We start from the raw sequence: 19,291 nt of genomic DNA, 5'->3' as shown, positions 1-19,291 counted from the left end.
CACCTCTGCCAAGATGCCAATGAAAAACACCTGGGCAGCATGGCTGTGCTTGCAGCAGCACCCTGGCCTTACTGCCTCTCTTTTTGCCACCTTCATCCCGTTGTTGACTGGATGCTCTTCAAGGCAAGGCCCCTGCACATCTGTGCAGTGACTCACACACCAGGCCCACCCAGCTCCTCACCAGCTGTTGCTAAGCTCCACCAGAGTCCAACTGACTGTGTTGGTGTGGCAATGACAGACCAAGACCAACCACCATTACCAGTAAAAAGCAATAACAACAGGCACAAGGAATTATGAAAAAAAATTACTTTTTAATGTACAAAAGGTTTATATACAGGTTCAGCATGTTACCTCCATTCTTGTGATGTAGAAAACAGCTAAAAATGTTCTTAAGATATAAATCTGACAGAACAATTCACCTACAGTACTTTTAGTAATGATGTCTTCTATACATAATATATACAGTGCTGGAATGGTTATTATAATACTTTTTAAGTAAATGAAGGAAGACCACCGCTTCTGAAAGTCTGAGAAATCTCAAGTCATTGGAGATTTGGTTTTGCTTTTGTATTTGATCCTTTGCTAATGAGATATCTGTGAAGGGGGACTCAGTAGCCATCATTGCCCTTCACAGCTGTTGAAAAAAAATCAGATTAACAGTTGAAGGACACATGAAAGCCTGATCCATCTCAGCACAAGGGATGCCCAGTTGTATGCCAAGCGTCCAGGACAAAATACAATGTCCTAAAATATGTTCTGCCCTCTTTTCATAAATGCAAAAGCAAGGGCAAGGTCAGTAACCGCAGGAGAATATATACAGTGGACTATAAAACAATCCCTTTAAACACAACTTTCACGGGAGACACAAATAAACAGCCAGGCACCTTGCTCTGCTTTCCTGTCCTCATGCACCCTGGACATCAGCAGGAGTCACAGGGGCCTCGAGGGCTGAAGGGCAGGAGTGAGAGCATCCTGTGCACACCCTCTGCATTTGGGATGGGGGTGGGTGAGCTTGCAGGATGCTGAGCAGCCCCTCCGTGTGCCAGCCTTGCCCAGGCCTACCCAGCAGCCACGCTGTCCCAGCCCACCGCTGCCACAAACGGCTCACCTGGAGGAGGTAGCATGTGGTGTTTTCATGCCAGCCCCTGGGCATGCAAGGCACAGTGAGCCCGACATCAGTTTGTGCAAAAAAGAAAGCAGGGACACCAGAAAGCATCTTTACAGAACTGTCACTGTCCTGCGCCGGGGATGGAGTCAGATGCAAGTGAGAACACCATATCAATACGAGGGGGAGAGGGGAGATGGGAAGGAGAATGAAGTTCTGCAGATGCTTGTCCGGTCAAACTGTGAGAACCTGGGGAGGATGTGACACTTGTCCCCTGGCCTCCAACAGGTGGAGTACCAAGTATTTGATGCTGTGAAAGCAGGATGAGGAGAGTTGTCCTTGTCCAATGCGGTCAGAAGTTAAGCAAGGCCTCCTGTCCAAGTACATGCACCTCACAACTTCTACCCTTTTGTCTAACAACAGCAAAAATAAATAATGCAGCTAAGATTAACTTCAGTGCCAGGTGGGACCAGCCTGAAAACAGCTGATTGTTATTACAAGCAGTTACATCTTGGTAGAGGGTCTGGCTTTGGGAGGCCCCACTCCTCCCACCTCTTCCACAAGGACTTTTTTCCAAGAGATTCTCACTGGCCGAACTACTATTTTGACTCAAATACCTGTTTTGAGACTATCCAGATGTTTGCCTATGCTGCAGACTGCAGGTGCAGAGCTGAACTGAACCGGCTGAGCACAAAGAGTAGCTGTATACTGTAGCACAAAGCACAAGCCAAACTAACACCCCAGGTTGTCCATGGCATATTTTTCGGACACAGCAGCTCTTTTCACAGCTGACCAAAGCTGTGGGACATGTTAAAGTAGCACTGGGTGCATGCCAACAAGCCTCCTTGCGGGGCTGGGTGTATTAGCTCATGCTTGGCCTCGCATCAGTGCAGCCACGTGCCTGTTGTGTTCACGCAGCCCAGGCAGAACCCTGCATGGAGCACATTACGCAGATGAACCCTGGCCAGATAAACCAGCTCCCACAATGCTGCCACAGTGCTGACCGGGCTGAAACGATCATAAAAGTCTCTCCATCACCATCACATTTATATGTGAGCACCTCAGCACGGAAAACCCAACAGAAAGCAAAGCCGTCGCAAAGGTGCACAGGGATATGGTAATGCGTGCTTCAGAGATCTGACATTAAAGATGCATGCGGGGCCCCCGCAGAAAGTCAGCGCGCTCAGAAGGCGCAAAGTTATGCATGTATGTCAGTCTGTACGCCAGAGCCTTCCTGCCACGGGGGATTATTTCCCAGTGATTGCTGTTCCCAGGCCTCTGCTCCACTCTGCACATGATATAAACCACGTTGTAAACACAGCTGATCAAAGTGTGCATTCACCTTTTATGTGTCTCATCAATGTGTCTTTCCAATGTTTTCTCAGAAACACCACTATGTTTTTATAAATGTACATTTTATATACGCTTCTGGCAATACACTATATTTGATTTTTAAAGGAAGAGAGGCCTTGGCTACTTAACACGAAAGCGTGGTAAGGCACTTTGCTGAAAAGCCATTTGGAATCAACGCTCTTTGCAAGGTACAAAGGTATTTATGGTATAAAACAATACTGCTGGCAGAGGGCTTGTTCGGAGACATAACTAAACCCTACTCTCATCAGAGCAGAATACATATTATGGCTTTTATTCTGATCAAAACCTCATCCTCCCGTTTCTTTCTGGAGTGTGTTGAAAATGGATTTTTTTGCAAACATAACTAACGGAAAATGATGGGGAGTGCTATTTACAGGGCTGCTGGGGAGGGAGGGTTTCATCTCTAAGCACACTCATGCTGTCTCCTAGCTCCGGCAAACCAAGCCAAAATGAGGTGCACCCTTGCGGTGCTGAACTGCCTGGATATAGTTTACATAATTCTGTACAGACACTTTAAAAAATGTTCGTTTTGAATCCCTTTAATGTATTTAATACTTATAAAAAAAGAATCTACTCTATTGAAACAGATTATTTTTGAAAAGCACATTCATAAACCTGCTTCGCGCAGAGCCCCTTGGATAGCGCTAAGGCCTTGTGCTTTACTGTTATGACATCATGTTTAGAAATTTACTCTCTTCTGCCAGCGTGGTTAGCATGGAGCTCATATCGCCTATTGCCATATTGCTTATTCCCGCGGGTATGGTGGGCAGTGTCAGAGAGTTTCGTGGAGTCGTCAGGCGAGAGGAGTTCTGGGAGAGGTTCTGCAGGATGCTGGGGCTCAGGGTTCCTGACATCAGGCTCGAATGGTCCCCATCGTCCATGATGGCATCAAAATCTATCTGGGGTGGCTCAAGGCCTTGCGAGTCCACCGTGCTGGATACCTGGTTCGCGCCCGGGGAAGGCAGAGCGGCCGGCTTGCTGTTCAGCGCACACTGCTGCTGTCTGACCCGGCAGTCTGCGTGATTATCGAAGCTGCTGTTTTGTTCATACATGTGGATTTGACCGTAATAGTACATCAAATTGTTTTCCCTCATGCCGTCCGCGCACTGCTGGGCTGGTGCAGGCAACATGTTGCTTGTTCTTTTATGCATGGCCTCTGCCGCCTCCTGGCCCGGGCTGATGGTGTTTGTAGGGTGGGGAGTTCGCATGTAGCCCAATTGCTGGACGGTGCGGAGGCCTCGGGGTCTGCTGGCCGGGCTTGGCTCGGGCGGAGGATGAGGCTGGACCATGCCGGATGGATATGCCTGCGTGGCCGAGCCCATCATGCTTTGCTGAGGCTCAAAGCTGGGCTGGTTGGAGGTCATGATGGGCTGATGAAAGGTCTCTTGAGCCATGGGGAAGTTCAGGTGGGTCGGCTGAGATGAGTAGTTCTGCTGACTCGGTTCATGCATGACCTGGCCCAGCATTGTGCGCTCGCTGTTGCTGCCAACCATTAAAGAAGGGTTGGTCGCCATGTCCACTTGCTGAGGGTGAAGGTGGGGTCTGGACTTTGCTGCCATGCTGCTACAAGAAGGAGAGATCTGATTTGGGTTGCCACTGATTGCACTGGGGCTCAGCATCTGATGAGGTTGGTTATACCCTGTGTGCAAGCCCAGATCAGGGTTCATGCTGGGGCCTAGGCTCATGGGCTGCTGCCGCAGCTGCATACAGTTTAGCCTCTGCCCATCCATGCCCACATTTCTTTGCATAAAGCTCTGCTGTGTTACATTCATACTGTTCTCTGGCAGCTGTATCTGCTGCTGGTTATAGTTCTGGTACTGACCAAAGTTCTGCTTCTGCTGGACCACTGCTAAGTTCCCTTGTGAAAACTGCTGCTTCGACTGATTGGACATGATATCAACCGTACCTGAGCTGACTTCGTTCCACTGGACGGGCATGTTATTTTTATTCATGTCTGAGGAAGCATCAAAGCTCATGGGACACTCTGCCATCATGGGTCCCAAGTGGCTCATGCTCGTCTCAGCCGCTGCCATCCTGCGCTGGCTGGGCAAGGCTGGAGACTGCAGCTTCCCACTTCCCTGGAAGCTCTGCATCTCATTGCTGTACCCCATGGAAGTGCTCTCGGCTGCTGTACCATTGCTCTGGGATTTGATATACTGCACCACATCATCTGGCAGCACAATGTCATCATCTCCGACAGGTGCCTCCACCTCCCCAGACATGGCTTCCATGGCAATGTTTTCACTGATGCTCAGCGGCCGGGGTGAGTAGGTATGCCGGGGGAGGCTCCCATCTGAGCGCCCATAGTTCTGGAGGCCAAAATTCCTCCTGTCCGTGGGGTGTGGAGGATGGAAGGGGTTCATGCTGTTGGTGCTGTTGAAGCGGTGAACTCGTGGGAGGGCTTGGGGGTCTCCTGCAGGTCTCCTCACCGGGTCGCTAGCCCGTCTTGTGCAGTTGCCTGGCACCTCATGGGGAAACGCTGCAGCTGATGGATAGCCATAGGTGTTACCGTCGCTGCAACGCCTGGGGCCTGGTGGGAGGCGGATGGAGGGCAAGGTGGGATCTGGTCCATCCATAAGTGAGATTCTGTTCTTCAGGGTCATCCTCTCCATATTCGGCAGGGGAGTTGGAGGAGGGCCCCCTGTGGCAGCAGCATACTTGGCTTTCAGCCTGTAGTGCTGGGCTGGTGTGAGGTTTAGCAGACCCGGCATCCCACTGCACTGGCTCGCCTCGCTTGACCGACGGGAGGCATCCGTCGAAATTGGGTCATAGGAGTCAGCAGAGCTTGTGTTATTGGGACGGTGCCCAAGCTGTGAAGCCTCGCTGGAACGGCGGCTGGAGAAGTAGGGGGAGATCCCTGATGATCTGCGGCTGACAGTGTAAGCAGAGCTGATGGTGCTTGTTGTACTATCACGGCGCTCGTTGAGTTGGTTCAGCATTGTAACCTCATTGACAGACAGCTCCATTATTCTGGGATTAGGCAGCGTAGCAGAAGAACCACCACTACTTTCTAGAATAGAGCCTGAGAGAAAAGTTGCAGGGAAGGAAAAGGTTTAGTTAGCTGAGAAATTCCACTTGGTAGTGTTCTTGGTGCCAGAATACAGACACACAAAGCCACCCCCAAATATTTCACAGGAATGACAGTGGATTTAATTTGCTGCCATTGAATTCAAAGCTTCCTCTCCAGCTCTGTGTCCATGCACAAAAAGCAAGAAGGCTGGGGAGAGAAGGCAAGAAGTCCCTGCTGTAGAGTCTTTGCAATGTGTACCCCACTGACACTCAGCTGCTGAGGGAGGGCCTTCACGTGGACTTCTCTTAGTAGGAAAAAAGCAGGACGGGTGTGAACCATGCCACAGGGACAGCACATGGCTACGGCCACAGCTGCTCACTGGGACAGATGCACAGGGCTGAGAGCCCAAAACTTGGCGTTCAAAGGCTCTTCCCAGAGCAAACCAAGAAGTCTCAATATACAAGGCCCTGAGGCTTAGTAAAACCCAGGCCCCATGCCTTGGGACTTCTTGGCAAAGTCAGAGGAGCACTGAAGGGATCACAAAGATGCCTGTAACAGGAATCCACAGCCAGTGGGAAACTAGTATATGAAGCTGTAGGCAATGGCCAGGAACTCTTGAAGTGACAAAAGCTCTCTTGGAGCAAGATCAGGGTTGAAGGGCTTGTCTTGATTGTTGCTGTGCTCCAGCAGTCTCCCAAGAGGCACATTAGCTCTTGGGGAACTGTTACTGCTGGAACAAACCCAAGCAGTCTTGCGGCTGCCACTGGGACAGTGAGGACAGCTGTGTCTGGGTCCTGGGCAAGCCCAGAAACAAAGACACCAACACCTCTGCCTTCCTTCATAGCTCTGTAGCCCTGAGCATCTGGGTGTCTGTTGCACATCACCAGATGGCTGTGTTCACACCCAAGCTCTCCATTTTACCTGATACCTCTATCCAGCAAGGCCTGACTCAGAGGCAAAAAGAAAAGATCCTCCTCCAGGGCAGACTCTTGGTTATGAAACCAGAGTCAAACTCTGGAGGGTTCCTACAGGACATGACTCAAGTACAGGGCTTACCGTTTCCTGAGATGGGAGGCAGCTTGGTGTTTCTGGCTTGTGGAGCTGGGCTCACCCATGAGCAGGAATCCTTAACTGTCTTGAGTTTCTCTTTCTTGAGCTGTTCAAGTCGTTGCATCGTCGTCATGTGTTTCCTTAGCTGCAGGCTGACTGCCGAATTACCAGATGAGACCGTTGAGTCCACAACAGGAGCATTGTCATCCAACGCCGTCAGATCTCCCAGACTTCCCCCACTGTGCATGTTCATTTCTACTCCACTGTCATTGTTGTTGGTGCTGCCAAGGGGTGACGGTTCACTGCTGCACGACGACTGGCCACCAGGACTGGACTGACACATCTTGGGGAAGGAAAAGAGAAGGCATTGGGCAGGTGGAAACATGGATGGAAAGAAACCAGGAACCCCAAATCCTCAGCAGGCTCTACATGTTTGACTCTATCCCAGGCTCTCCTCTCTCTTGTTAACCTTCCCTGCTGCAGGGCTTCAGCTCTACCAGAGGACAGGGGCACATTCTCTGGGGGAGGAGGGCAAGGCAGCACCCCACAGCTGGAAAAAACTATGGTGGGGGGTTCAACCGGATGATGGTGAGAAACCAAATGCTGTTCCTCCAAAAGATTAAGGACAGATGCTTCTCGAAGAAAAGCAGGACATTACCTGGTTGTGCAAGGTATGTTGCAGCAAGCACTGGCTTATCTAACATAGGATCAAGGCCTAAGTATTTCAGACACAACATATTTCTGTCTTTAAAATACTCTAACATATAATTAGGTTAGCTGACAAACTTCCCAGCCAGATAAAAACCTGGTTCACTGTTTGCAAACTCCCACTTGCAGATAAGGCAGATAAGCAGCATAAATATTTATTTTATTTACATCAGGAATTGCATTTCACATTGAGGAGTTTATTTGTAGCAGACACTAAATGGTCTGAACTTGCTCTGAGGTAGCTGTTGCTGCTACCAGACAGGATGCCTGGATGCCTGGCTTCTCTGCTCGAGGCTCAGGCTCCAGCAAAAAGTGGGAGTGCTGAAAAGGCAGCATACTTTGCCTCAGGCCAGGGTGGGAGTGCGGGGTGATGCCCTGTTTCACTTTGCTCGTAGCAGCCCTCATAGGCAGGGCTCACTGCCTCTGATGGCCTCATTGCCCTTCAATCAGGATGACAGACACTGTAATCCCAGGATTAGATGGCAAATTGTGATGCTGGGAGAAAGGCAGCAAAGGGAATCCTCGGGCACTGGGCACCGTGTCCTCCCCATTTCTGCACTCAAGCAAATATCCCCTGTCCCTCCCCATCGCTCCGCAGCTGGAGGCAGGAGGTCTGCAGGAGACCAGGCTTTTTACAGCTATTTTAATACAAAGGATTTCTTTGCTCACCTTAGTACCGACTGTCCTTAGGAAGGTAGAGTAAGGAAGGGTAAGCGGGAATAAAGAACAGGTTGTTAGGACAAAGGCAGCATTAACAGAAAGGACCATGTTAGTAAAAGGAGGAAGAGGGGAGTGCAGAATACAACACAAATTTCCAACATCTTCCCCTCTCCCATACTCTGTCTTCCCTGCTTTCCCTCTTCGAGGGCCCAGATAAAAACCCTTAGGAGAACTTCCCACCTGTCTCCATGGGTTTTGAATGAGACCCAAAGATGGGTCAAAATAAGACAAAGGGTCTTGGAGATATGGGAACCAGTGAAGCATCTCACCCCTCCCACCACCCTGACCTTAACCAGGAAGCAGGAGTTGGACGTGGGCCCACCAAGTCAGATGCAGCCCCATTAAACGTGCATGAGCGAAGTAGGCAGCACTGGATGGGGAGAGCAGAAAGTAACATCCGACCCATGGCCCTGCCACCAGTGAGATGGCTTGGCTGCGACCCTGGGAGTTCAGAGCCCTAGAAAAACAACCCCACACCTTCGGAAGAAACAGGGTGGGGAACCGTGGTTGTGTCCATGTTTTCACTGAAAAAAAATCCAAAACACACAGAGGAAGAGCATTGGAGAGAGGTCATTCTGTCCAGTGGTTCTCACACTCAGTTTCTGTAACCCAATACAGAGCCTCATCATGGTATAACTGTTCCTTTAGTCAATTAAAGACATTTTAGATGTGAAAATACTCAACTCCTTCCTAAGCAAAACATGCTGCTCATTAGTAATTTGTCCAACAACACATCCCTTAACCTTTTTCATAAAATCTTTGTAGCTCCAGGGCATGTTGTTTCATAGGAATAACAACATTTTAGCCTGAATTTAATTCAAGAAAATATATATATATTGGAGCTCAGTCCTTTCAGCTCCAGTGAGAACCCTGGGGACAATGTGAACACTCTCCTTTGCAGGTGAAGGTCTTTCTAATGTATCCAGCCCATACCCTGCCCGACTCTGAGCTGGTGCAGCAGACCAGAACTTTGGGTATGAAGGGTGAAGAGAAACATCAAAAGGCAAAAGTTACCCGAGTGTTGCAATGCTCCATCTCCTCCACCAGCAGTGGTGTGCTGAGGAGCAGGTGGGCTCCCTACATGGGGTGGAAGAGGCTTGAATGTGTTTGAACCCATCACCATACACACCTTGTTAGCATCATCAACCATGATACTGCCTACTGTGGAGCTGCTGTAATGGCCAGAAGGCTGATGAATGGTCTTTGCTTCAGCTGGTGGCCACTCATAGGGCTGCACAATATGATCAGGGTTGACTGTAAGCCCATACTCTGTGGGCCACAGCATTGCTTGCATGTTTACTCCTGGTTTCACTCCCCTGCCCTATGGTCCAACTACAATTTTCTGTGGCAGCTGGGAGTCAAGTATTGAACTCATATACTCCTCCTGAGCAATCTGCTCTAGTCAATCGTGATTGAACAAGAAGGCTGGACTAGACAATCTCAAGAGATCCCTGCCAATCTCAGTGATTCTGTACTTCTGTGTATAGTGGGCAGGGCTGAGGAATTGAACTTGCTTTAAGATACCCAACAAAAAAAACCACCAGCTACTTTTATCCCCACTGGCTTCATCATACGGCCCGAAACAGAGTTGGGCCAGCAAACCCGCTGTGCAGCAGCAGCAGCCTGGTAAGAATAACAGTAAAGGGTGCAGGGAGGAGGAGAAGAGGGACTGCTTAAGCCAGGACCATCAATCTGTGCCCTACGGTCATTGCTCAATTTAAATTGGTGAGGTAGGTAAAGCTTATATGACCACAACACTCTGAGTTTTACCCACTTTCCCAGCACAGGGAGGCCAAGCTCAGCACGGGGCATCACATGGTGCCCATGACTACGAGGGTGGGAATTTTTGATGCCGGGTAGGAAGGTGCAAAATGCACTGGACTGTGTCTTGACCTGCAGTTTCATCTTTGGACTTGAACTCTAGGGTGTTGGCAGGTGAAGGGAAACTGCCTGGAGAGGTAAATGGCATGCAAATGCTTCACACCCCCATTGCGTCGGAGCAATTAGGGGCAGCGTCATTACTGCCAAGAGCAACTGCTCTTACCACAGAATTCTCCGTTTTTATAGTTTTGACTTGTAAGCAATCCTCCATGCTCCTTGTGGTGCTGTTGGCCTCGGGGCTCTCCTCTGAAATCTTGCTGCTCTGCTTGGCGCTTGCCTCATTGTCCCCATTTTCCTTGAGTGGAGGTGGCCTCGGGTGAACATCGTTGCGCTGTTTCTTCGTGACATGGGCATCAGGCCCGTGCACAGTCTTGACATGTTTCCTGAGGGAACTAGGGTCTGTGTACCGCTTCGTGCAGCCAGGGATTTTACAGACGTAGGGTTTCTGTTAATACAAGCAAATCTTGGGTTATATTTAGAACAAGCCCAAATATTCCAGGTACAGTGTATGGGCCAAGAAAATACAATGAGCATAGCAGCTGGCAGCAGCAAAATGTGGAGCATCTGCTCCACAGGATTCTGTAAGACTGAGATCTCTAAGATGTGATATATGGGCTGCTGCTGATCCACACAGACCTGGCCAGTCATTTGATGTTGGCTAAAGTCCTTGTTTTCAGTTTCTGGATTAAAAGACAGCTAAGAATTCATGACATACCTTCCTAATACTACTTTCCCATGTACGTATTTGCTCGGGTGGCCACAGGAATGTTTCCTGATTACAGATGGGAGGGAGGTGATGTAGGGGACTGGCCATCATAACATGTTCTCCCTGCTAAGGTGGGGTCTATACCAAGAAATGTCTGAGACCTTCTGGCTGGTGGAATTCCAGTGAAACCAAGCCAGACTGGATTCACCCTACCCAATCTATCATACCACTCCAGCACCTGTCACCTTGAAATCTGTTGTTGTGCAAAACAAACCACAGGCATGCAATGTTTTTTTCAGATGATAGCACTCCAGTCCTGAATTCATGAATCATTGATTGCCACAGGAAAACAAGGCTGAAGCCACACTTCTGAAAACCGAAGTCAGCAAACAGATACTTTTCTTCTTTCAACTTTTTTTTTTTTATTGAGTTTCCAATTCCAAAGTGTATTAGCGCTGCAGTTGTTTGAGCTGGTGCTGCTGCGCTGGAAGCTCTGAATTCATCACAAGTTCCTCTTTCAGCCTCACAGCTACTCTAACTATTTTTCTGCCAACACACTAGGATAGATCCATGAAAAAAAAGATAGATGTTGTTTGAAGGCTACCCAAAATGACCATTCCTATTCTTTTTTTTTTATCTGGTTTGTAATTTTGTCCAGAAGCTTAAGTGAAAAAGGCGTATATATTCTTTGCAGAAAGCCAGCATCATGAAAAATACTGAAAGTCTGGTTTTTATTCAAAAGCATGCTTCCTGACTGATCTTGGCACATCACTTGAACAAACTAAATCTTCATAACACCCCACTAAGGTAAATATTTAATATATTTTAAAGCTAGGTAAACAAAAGCACAGGAAGTAAAATAGTCTGTTTATAAATCTTATGAACCTTTTTGACGAGGCATTATAGAAATACTATTTTTGCTATTAAAACCTACTCTGAAGAACAGAACCCTTACCATGCATGCTAAAAACTCTACATAAAAGAGTTCAAGGATTTTTCATAAAGATCCTTTAGGCCCAATAAATCTCATTTTTCAGGTATTAATAATTAGGGTAACACGATCACTGTGGCTTGGACAGAAGACACTCCACCTAATGGGCTACGACCATGCTCTTCATCAGGCCATACCCCCTGCAACTGAAATGAGCACAGCTGCTGTTTTGTGGGCAAGCCATCATATACCCCCTGGGTTATTGAGATTCTGACATCTAATGCAGTGTATGCCCTACTGAAGTCAACAATTCAGATATCTCAGATGCCTCCCTCCTACTCCCATACACACACAGCATGATACTCCTTAGGGTGGGAGAGCTGGAGAACTCCCTAGGCACTCAGCAGAACTGAATTTCTGTATTTCACCCTTGTTTAGCTTGGAGAAAATGTCACCCCAAGCCTCTGGCTGGTCATGAACTCATGCCACTCTTTTTCGTATGCACTGGAGAAGTGGTCATGGGATGAAATTCCTTTTCCCAGGAGTAACTTTGAAGGTATCCCCTGAAGGGATTCAAATAGTCATTGAAAGTTTAAAATTATATAGTGCATGTGACATTTCAACAATTGAACAAAAGCCAGTGTGGTATTACATCCCCAGCTGTGAATTTCAGCATGTTTGGACCATACACCTATGTCCTGTCACACATTGATAGAGACAAATACAGGGAATCTGAAACTTCCCCCTTAGAGGAGACATGGATAACCAACTCTGAAACTGTGGTGTATTCTAAGTAAAGGCTGAAAGCAGAGGAAAATATTTAGTAGGTAGCTAAGAACCACAATAGATTTACCAATGGGTAATGGGAGATATTCACAGCCACAAACTCCCACTCTGCATCCACGTGGTTTTGTGAGCCAAGGTCTCAATGCAGTTTGCTAACCCATTGGTCATGGCCACAGGTCACTGCAGGACCCTCACCTGGGCCTGTTGCTCAATTCAATGAGCTTTGCCATAAGGAATATCATCTGTTGCAAAGGATCATGTCATAAGTTCCTCAAAAAGAAGCTGTCAAATATATGGCCCAGAGAGCCCTCATTTGCAGCCTACTGATCACTCACACACGTCTTGGGGCATGCCTGTGTTTCATCAAGGAGGGCTGAACAGCAGTTCAGGAGTAAGCATGATCGCAAAGTGTAAGATCATGCAGTGCCACATAGTTCCTGTGGTAAGGCTCAGCTGCTCTGGTACAAATCCTCCACCGGAGGCTACGCTGTTTCTGCACCTGGGGAGGCTTTTGCATCTTCCAGGGGAAACAACAGCAAAGGATAAAATCCCTATCTGAGTCTTTAATTTGTGTTGTTGGATGCAGCCTGTACCAAGTGTCAACATATCAGGGTCCACCACAGACAAGGAGTTGGATGCTCCTGCCCTACAGCCTCACCTTCTTGCACAATGGGAACCCAAAGGAGCAGACCTTCAAGTGTGTCCAAGCTCTGCTCAGACGAAGCGAGGAGTCATCCCAGATCCAGTGCAGCTCCTGATCTGGATCACTTGGGAAACTGAACCCATCAAAGAAATGACATTTAATTATACAGCCAAAGCCAAAATTCCACATGTAGGAACATGGGCCACCATCTGGCCCAACAGAAGGGAAACTCTGGCCTGCCTAGGAAGGATCCTGGAAAAGCTCTAGGGGTTCCAGCTCAAGTGATATACACCCAAAAAGAGGCTCACATACTGCTTCAGTATGGGTAGACTGGGCAGAGCGAGTCTGCATCCAGCACTGAAAGTTGTACCAGCAGTCTTGATCCATCCACATGAGAATCCTTAGGGATGGAAGAGAGATGCAAAATTGATTTATGGTCAGGAAAAAACACTGCAGTAATGGGAATATTCAGTGGCTTGATTGACTTCTTTAGCTTATGAGAAATAAGATGGAGAGTGACTTAACACTGTAGTGTTATGAGGTGGAAATAGCAACGAGAGGGACATTGGATCCAGCACTGGAGGAAGGCAGAGAAAGCATCCAGGGCTGGAAAACAAGCAATTTCTAATACCTGAAATGTGAGATTAAATCACAGCTGCCTACCTTTTAGGTAAAAAAGCTTTAACAGAGCAAACTTTTTTTAGTTAAACATCAGTTACTGGCAATGCAGGTTGCTGAGCAGACAAGAGGTTGCATGTCCTGTTGGTCCCTCCTGGCCTCAAGGTCTGTGTAGCCTTAAACTGACCCCAAACTACCCAGTGCCAGTGTGAATATGGGTTAATTTTAACCTGTGCTCTGCTGGGGAAGTGGCTCACTACTGAAGGACAATCCTGATGTCTGGATTCATACCCAAACCAACTCAAATAACACTGAGACCCAGGACGTTCATCGGGTTCATCTCAGCATCGCACAGCATCCTAGACGTTGAGTACTTATTCTGACTCCAACAGAATCTCTGAAACCTACAGAGCTTTGGTTATCACTAACTAATATTATGCCAGAGATAGAAATACTCCCAACAAGCCTTTTGTAGACACAGCATCTCTTTAAAAAGCTGTCATCTGTGGCAATTGTGTTCCATTCTCCAATAGTCTATATTTAACTGTTGCAAATTAGGCTACAGACTGAATACTTCATGGCTGCAAACACTATTAGAACTTTGGAGTGTTGTTTTTCTTCCCCTGTCAGCTAATTAGTGGTAATATAAATTTCAATCGTCGGCCGTGGTTGATTGCAACAGACCATCACATGCGTTACAATAAAGGCAATTTCCTCTGCTCCCCAACTACTAATAGTGGGTCTTAATTAGCCAAGGTTAACAAAGCATTGCATTGTGCTCTATCATTGTACATCAAACGATGGAGGGAGTATTATTTCCAGAGTGTCAGGATCCAGGGTAGCTGTTATACTACTGCAAGTCTGCTCAACAGTAATATTAAACACCACATGCACAACTGTACAATCCTATTTGTGCTATTAAAATTTATAAATTTGGAAAATGCTTGCTTTAATTTCCAAAGCCGATTAAAAAGTTTGCATACTTTAACATCTGTTTATGATTTCAAACATGGCTTTCATAAATATGAAGCTAATGTGGTCTGGCTCTCCAGCAAAATAAATCCCATTAAAAAATAAGAAAAACCTCTCATTACAGTAGGTTTCTTTTTACACGAGTCCAGTGTGTAAAATGTATGTTTATTGTCAGCAAAATTAAAAAAAAATGCCCTCCATTGAGCTGTGGTGAGCCCAGGCTTACCTCATTGGAATGCGTCCGGTTCTGGTGCTTGGCTCTGTCCGAGGCATTGGAAAAGGCTTTATTGCAGCCTTCGTGTTCACAGACATAGGGTTTTTCTCCAGTGTGGGACCTCAGGTGTGTCTTTAAGTTCTCCAGGCGGGAATAGGCTTTGGAGCAGCCCTCAAACTAAAATAATAAAAAAAAAAAACCACAAGAAGAGTGATTAATTAACCAGAAAAATTTGATTTTCCCCCTGCCTAAACCCTTCTCATCTGTTTCTCATTCTTTCTTTTTTCCTTCCCTTTAAAGGGCTTGTGTTTTAGGGAACAACATCCACTTTGTTGGGAGAATTCACTTCCCCAGGCAGGCCGAGAGTTTCAGCAGTGTCATACTTAAGGTGCTGCTCGTTGTTGGGTACCCACCTGACATTTCAACAAAAGACTCTTTTTTTCCAGCAGGGTTGGAACATGCCTTTACTCCTCCCAGGGCTCCCTTAGCCCCTCCTGCCATCCCTCTGCAGGTAACACACTCAGCAGTGGAGGCCCTCTCCTCCCCACCCAGAGAACTGATGGCTTCTTGACAGTTTGACCAGCCTTGCAACTTCACTAGCACCAGCGCTGGAGAGGCCAGCCAATCCTCTAACACACAAGAAGAAATCTAGCAAGCTTTGAAGTTTCCCAAATTACATCTTGGGTCTACTCTTGGAGGATGCTGTGGTCAGGTCATCTAACATTACCACTTTAAAAAACAAGGCTCTCAGTCTTGAAGACAGATGGATATTTGGATGACAAAACAGGCCAGGAACCTTCCTTCTGGAAGGAAACCAGCTGCCCACACAACAAGAAGCAGCAGCTTGGGGGACACGGCGAGGCTTCAAGCGATGCAACCTCTACTCTGGCTGGGCTGGAGGCTTCTCCCTTCACCTGCCCTGGCTGCAGTATGGGAGGATTTCACCCCAAACCAAGGAACCTGTCTTAAATGCTCTTTGACAAAACAAGTGAACAAGTGGGAACTTAGAAACACTGGAAGAAGTTTTAAGAAATGCAAGGCTCCCTTCCAAATTCTAGCTAAATGCTGCACTCGCTGTTCAGCTGGTAGCTTTGAAAACCCATGCTGCACTTCCTATGCAAGCACTTTAAAACACACTAAACTTCAACACACAACCCCTCTTTTTTTTTTTTTTGTTTTTGTTTTTGTTTTTGTTTTTGTTTTTGTTTTTGTAACGTATGCAAGCCACAAGGAGTTGTATTTCAGCAGGTCACTTAAATGTGTCTGCAAGTTCTGACCAGATGTGAAAAGACTTCACGTTGCTATGCTTGAGTCTCGGGCAGTGAAGAAACTACTGTCATAGTGGGACAGGTCATGCCACAGCTGGATTTCCCTGTGGGCAGCTGAGTGGCCTTACGTGTCCAGAGATCTGGTCCATTTGGGCAAGGGCCAAAGGCAGCCCCATGCAACAGCAATGGTACCTGCACCCTTGTGCTGCATGGGCAAGGGACCCGCCTGCACTGCTAAGGAGGGAGGCTAATGTGCAGCCCATGAAACCCATAAAGCACATAGGCACAGGCTGATCCCATATAATTTTGTTGTGCTGGAAAAGAGGTAGGGGTTACTTGAGCTTCCATTTAAGGTCTAGTGCAGGGATGGTGGGTGTAAGGCAAACTTGCTCTGCTCTCTTGATATATCCAGATCACTTCAAGGACAGGAGAATCCTGCAAGAGCTGATTCCTTCCACCACTTTGTCAGGGTGGGATGGATCCAGTTCCCCTTCCTCAGATGACTTTCATTAGCCCATTAGGCCCACAGAACATGCCGCAGCTCTGAGGTAGCACAGAATATCCCTTTCTTCTCTTGCCCTGTACAAACAGCGCTTTACCACTTGAGTCGCTTACAGTTATTGAAATACATAATTCCATTTGCTGGAAAACAAAGGGAACTCAGCACGAGGCAACTCATGTGTCCCTCCTGGTTTTGCTGGATACTGACACAAAAATGTAGTTATTAAGAGCAAAAGTACTGAGGCCACATTTTCAAATAAGAGCTTCTTAGCAAAGCAGCCCGTGCATGTTCAAAGCTGTTGTTCCCACTCTTACGTGTGGATTTGATTATGTCAGTGGGAGTTCTGTCTGTCATCTGTTGAAATAATCCTTGACCAAATCCCAGGCTGCAATGGGGCTCATCTGTAGCTTTATGTACACCACAAACTTCTTGTCTGAAACAAATGGTGCTTTGAAAAATCACTGTCAGACTTGGATAAGGAATGCTATGCCACAGAAGGGCACCGTCTGCAGAGCTGCCATGTATCCCAGGCAATTGGAAACCGGTGGTACTCCAGTTTGGGGAGAGTTGTTGCAACATATCACACACAGACTGTAGTTCTCCAGGAGGCAGAGGATGACCTGAGATTTGAACACACAGCCTTGCCATTGCTCCAGTGTGACACAACTGAGGCTTGAAAGAGGCAGGATTGTGCAGTGGTGCCTTTTTCTGCTCCATTACAGCACCGAAGAGGATGCAGTTCCTGCTGCTTTTTGTCTTCTGAGTCGCTCTACCTGCAAGGGCAGGGCTAGACTTTTCCTCACTGCTCACTGTCTAGCACACCAATGATCAATATTCCTTGATACTTTTAAGGAAGGTTGGTAAAGCACTAGAACCGGGCAAAGTGCTTTAAAAGATTAAAACAAAGGACATGGCCCTGTGCCCTGGGGAGCTTATGCTCTAAATTAAATGAACACAGGGTTGGAAGATTGATAAAGGAGTCATGCAGCAAGCAAATCATACATATCCTAATATTTGTAAGCAGGAGCTGGGGCAGAGCCAGGAAGGGAGAGAGCTGGAAGTCACTAATGCAGCAGAAGAGGAGGAAGATACAGGAGGAGAGCTCAGGCATCTACGGAGCGGAAAGAAAGACTCATCCCTGAGACTCTAGGGAGAGGAATGGTGTAATGCTGACAGCTGAGGAGGTATGAAAAACTGGCAAGGGGAGAAGGCAGAGAGTAGAGGATATCAAAGACAGGGATGGATCTTTGGGAGGAAAAAGGGCTGAAGCATATGTGGAAAGAGAGGGTGAACACTTCCCCTCTACCAGTTGGCCACAGCCACAGCTCACTTCGCTATTGCATCACCCATCGAGCATCCCTGGCTGCCACACATCAGCCAGTGGTGCAGTGAGAGAATCCACATGTGAGGGCAGATACGTGCTTTAGTATCTCAAGGTTGAGAGGGAGGTGAGTCCAGCTCTGCCATGTGCTAGACAAGCCTGTACTGACAGGGCTGAGATATGAAATAGCACCCCATGATCCATGGTCTTCCTCAGGCAGTGTTTAACACTAGGCACAGTGCTGCTTGCGTGCACAAGGTCTGGGAACCGAGCTCCTCTTGGGGTTTAAGCTCCCAGGGGCCACACCTCTGGATTAAGAGAGCAGAGGCAGGAGGTGCTGGCCTAGCCCCCCAGGCTGGAAGGAGGCTTGCATGCACACTCGGGTATGTAGGTGAGGGAAACTTGCAGCCCCAGCACCAGTACTGGGTGGTGCTAAGTTAGACACGACCAGGGTTAGGTGGTTCCCCACAGTGTAGGGTTACTGGATTTCCTTCTTGGATATAAGCAACAAAATTGGCTGGTTTCTACCTTAAGTGACTTGTTCTGAGTCACTCTGGATCTCTGTGGTAGAGCTAAAACCATTTTCCCCAAGGAAATGCAGTTCTGCCCACTAACACCTCAACCACCCTCCGTGACCATTTGCCCTGTCCCCAGGGCGTAACCTGCAAGTAGCTGCAAGCCAGACACAAAGAGCTGGACTGGCCCTGAGCTGGGTGCCAGCAGGTACCCTGGGAGAGCCCTGCTTGAAGCCATGCGTGTGTCTGCATGCACATTTGTGTGACCACCAAAGTCCAGCGTCCCACTTGCCAAGCTGAGATGCACCATGTGTCCCTGCCAGCTCACCGTGCACTTGTGTGGCTTCTCTCCGGTGTGCCTTCGCATGTGCACCACTAACATGTACTGAGCCTTGAAGGGCTTCTGCTCCCGTGTACAGTCCTGCCAGCGGCAGACAAACTCCTTCTTCTCCCCATGGATGTGATCGTTGTTGATGTGCTGGTAGGAGAGAAGGAAGAAGCAGGTCACTCCTAGAAGAGCTGATGCCAGCGAAACACGCACGGTGCTCCAAAAGTCAGCCGTTCACTCCCCAGTGCTTGTGGTCAGGCATTGCACCTGGGTCCCAGGTGCACAGATAACACCAGGGACACAGGAGGCAGCTCTGAGGTCTGCTGTGTCCTGCAGGAGAAGGCGCACAGCACCCAGAACACCAGGCGCTGGGTCCAAAGCAGCTATAAATGGGAGGTTTGCAAAAGCAATGGGGACCCATGGTGCCAGGGAGAGAGGAGACCCCTCAGTGCCTCTTGGGCTGCCTGGTGCCACTGCTGGGGAGGATGACAAAATCATTTTTGTCTCTGCTGAACCCTCCTGTGCTGCATTTACACAGCTGGGTCCTTTTCCTGGGGCGCTGCTGTAGGATGGGGGAGAGGAGGAGACAAGCCTCAGCTGGACTTGATCTTAAAGGGCTATTTTTACTTACATGATTCT

General features: G+C 48.0%; 1 protein-coding gene across 3 annotated transcripts in view; it reads right to left on the bottom strand.

The window, feature by feature from the left end:
• Positions 1-297: 297 nt before the first annotated feature.
• The window catches only part of GLI2 (GLI family zinc finger 2), a 199,747-nt gene continuing 180,753 nt past the window's right edge, over positions 298-19,291 (bottom strand). For all 3 annotated transcript variants that reach the window (XM_056350159.1, XM_056350160.1, XM_056350161.1), the window contains 5 exons: positions 18,653-18,802; positions 14,731-14,895; positions 10,012-10,293; positions 6,546-6,882; positions 298-5,501 (listed from right to left, as the gene is read on the bottom strand). In XM_056350159.1, the coding sequence (XP_056206134.1) occupies positions 3,145-5,501; positions 6,546-6,882; positions 10,012-10,293; positions 14,731-14,895; positions 18,653-18,802 (3,291 nt within the window). In that variant the 3' untranslated portion in view covers positions 298-3,144. The remainder of the gene's footprint in view (positions 5,502-6,545; positions 6,883-10,011; positions 10,294-14,730; positions 14,896-18,652; positions 18,803-19,291) is intronic.

Source organism: Falco biarmicus, chromosome 8, assembly GCF_023638135.1.
Source record: "Falco biarmicus isolate bFalBia1 chromosome 8, bFalBia1.pri, whole genome shotgun sequence".
NCBI lineage: Eukaryota > Metazoa > Chordata > Aves > Falconiformes > Falconidae > Falco > Falco biarmicus.
This window is presented reverse-complemented; position numbering and strand designations above follow the sequence as displayed.